Source organism: Aureococcus anophagefferens, assembly GCF_000186865.1.
Source record: "Aureococcus anophagefferens unplaced genomic scaffold AURANscaffold_728, whole genome shotgun sequence".
NCBI classification, from domain to species: domain Eukaryota; class Pelagophyceae; order Pelagomonadales; family Pelagomonadaceae; genus Aureococcus; species Aureococcus anophagefferens.
In genome coordinates, this window is record NW_008706045.1 from 471 (window position 1) to 3444 (window position 2974).

The 2974-nt window shown below is 68.4% G+C and overlaps 1 protein-coding gene across 1 annotated transcript; it reads right to left on the bottom strand.

Moving 5' to 3' along the window:
- Positions 1–512: 512 nt before the first annotated feature.
- Positions 513–689, bottom strand: AURANDRAFT_9655 (hypothetical protein; the record flags this gene model as incomplete). Its single annotated transcript, XM_009044705.1, has 1 exon — positions 513–689. A coding segment is annotated over one exon (177 nt), but the record flags the coding sequence as incomplete, so codon positions are not given.
- Positions 690–2974: the final 2285 nt, after the last annotated feature.

Here is a 2974-nt window from a genome sequence, read left to right on the forward strand (position 1 = left end):
GGCGGATTATGGACAGGGCTCGACGAAAACAACTTGTCCAGGCGCTTGCCCTTCGTCGCCACGTCGAAGGCGAGCTGCGTCGCCTGGTTGATCTGCGAGTAGAGGCCGCTTGGGTGGGGTGGTGACTTTTCCCTCGGGGCCTCGCGGAGCGCGCAGAGGATTCCGAGCATCTCGTCGCCTTGCGACGATAGCTGAGGCCCGCGCGACAGCTCCGGCGCGCCGCTGCCGAGGAGCGCGTCGCCGGCGTCGACGGCCGTCGCGTCGAGCGGCTCCACGGGAAATCCGCTTCCCACCAACTGCTCGACGCCGGCGTCGACGGCCGTCGCGTCGAGCGGCTCCACGGGAAATCCGCTTCCCAGCAACTCCTCGACGCCGGCGTCGACGGCCGTCGCGTCGAGCGGCTCCACCGGAAGTCCGCGGAATACGCCCCGCAGCGACAGCTCGCGCGCGAACAAGACCATGCTGCTGCACCGCTCGATAGTCGCATTCGGCCCGCTCCCCGTGACGAGTCGTCCCAGGCGACGATGGCCTGTTTTCGGATGGCCTGTTTTCGGATGGCCTGTTTTCGGATGGCCTGTTTTCGGATGGCCTGTTTTCGGATGGCCTGTTTTCGGATGGCCTGTTTTCGGATGGCCTGTTTTCGGATGGCCTGTTTTCGGATGGCCTGTTTTCGGATGGCCTGTTTTCGGAACGTCCAGCCAGGGGTCCCCGTGGCACTTCTCGGGCCCGAGGAGCAGGTCCGCGGCCGCCATGCAGTGGAGCGCGACGAGCGGGTGGCCCGCGCCGTGGAAACTCACGTCGAAGTCGTTTTCGAGGCCGACCGTGCGGCCGTCGACGAGGTGCGACGCGCCGTCGCGCCGCGCGCCGCACGATCCCGACGTCGAAACCCTCGAGGGTCGCGGCGACGGTCTCCGGCGGCGAGTCGCTCAGGATGAGCGTGTGGACGCGGCGCCCCGGGAGCCGCGCTCGCAACGCCGCGACGACGCGGAGCGCGTTCCGCAGGTGCCCGCCCTCGCTCCTCATCTCGAGGCGGGTCACCTCGGCGGAGGCGTTCGCGTACATTTCGCCGGACAGGTCGGGGTGGATCAGGTCGCCGAGGCGCACGTGGACGACGACGCGGAGCTCGCCGTCGGCCGCGCCGCAGTCGACCAAGGCGTCGCGGTCGACGGCCGCGTAGGCCTTGGCGACCGCGCGCCTCCCACCCGCCGGCGGGAGCGCGTCGAAGCCGAACCACTCGTCGAGCGGCGGCGCGAGGAAGCACTCGAAGTGGTCCCGGAACAGCGCGTCGCCCGTGGACCAGCGCCGGCATTCTGTACACTGCGACTTCCCCACGCACTCGTTCGTCTTTTCCTTCCAAGCGCACGTCGTTTTTGCCGCGCAATTTTGCTCGCCGCGTATTCGTTCGCAACTTGAAGGAACCCATTTATTCGCGTTGAGCCAATCTCGTTGGTGGCAGTAGAGCGACGGCGCGAAGCCGTCGCCGAGGCCGTCGACGTCGCGCAGGTAGGCGCCACTGTCGGCCACGTACTCCTGGAAGTAGCGCGCGCCCGGCGCCCCGCGGCGGGTGGCGATCATCCCGACGACGCAGCGTCCGACGTGGCCGAGGCCGTCGGTTCCGCAATCGACTCTGTTCTCGTCGAATCCGCCGTTTCTTCTGACATGAATACGTGACATGATGCTTTCTCTGAGGGGCGGGAAATACTTGGCAAAAAGGGGGTTCGGTGGGACGAAGGTCGATCCGCGCTCGCAGACGTGCTTCGACACGAGGGCAAAGTCGGGCGAGATCGCCGGCGCCGCCAGCGCGAGGCGCCACCATGACGTGTTCGACATGTCTAGCGTGTTCGACGTGTCCAGCGTGACGCGCCCCGCCGCCGCCGCCGTGGCGAAGGCGATCGCGCGGATGAGGCGCATGGTTGAATCTGCGGGGGAATCGACGCGATCGGGACTTCGTCTCCGGAGCGAGCGACCTCGTCGTCGAGCGGAAAGACGGGTGGTCGTCGGAACGCGGGGCGGGGCCGACGGCTCGCGGATCGAAGACGACTTTCTTCGGCGACGAACGACCGCGGGCCCCCGGCGCCGGGACCGCTTCCCCCGCCGGGCGTTCACGATGGTCGAGGCCATGCGGGGAGGGGGCGGCACGGACGCGCCGCGACGAACCGACCCCCCCACGTATCGAGCTCGCTTCGCCGATTCTAGGCGCTCGACGGGCCCCTTTTCGACGGTTGTCACCCTCAGAGGGGGGCGTGGCGGGTCGCGCGGGGGGTATGGCAAGGTCTGGGGGCGGGGAGTCGGCCCTTTCGGCGCGGAACATCGCAGTTTAAGCCTCGCGGCGGTCGTAGGCGCAAAATCTCCACTACGACTCCATGTCAAGCGATTCATTGGTACGTTGCCGACGCCTTCGCCGGGGGTAGGGGTCTGGGCGCGCGAGTCTGCCCGTTTGGCGCTTCGAGCCCGCGCGGGCGCCTACTGCGCCGCGCCCGGCCGGCGCGCCGCGAAGCTCCGCGCGGCCCTCGACGCGCGGTCGCTGCCGTTCCTCCGCCCCGGCGTCCACGCGCCGTCGCGCTGCGCGGGCGATGTCGAGTGCGGCCGCGAGGCCTGGTTCATCGAGGGCCGCGCCTTCTTCGACACGAACGCGCCCACGGTGCCGAGCGCCATCGTCGACCGCGGCGCCGGGCCCCCCGGTACGCGTCGGGCGCGCCGCCGTCGCCGGCCATCCCCCCGACACCCCCCTGCGCCCCGATTACAACGGTACCAGTCCTAGGACCGCGGGCACGCGTCGCCGACGCGCGCTCCGGCGACGTTGATACATCAGTTTTTGCGAAGCCGCCGCCACGGAGACCAGCGCGGGCGTCAACGAGCACACAACGACTTCGTTGATTTTTTTGGGTAATAGATGTTATGAATGTAGAAAGACTATGTGTGACCGTTGTAATAGGTCCATGTCCGACAATAGCTCGACGCGGCCGCGGAGGCG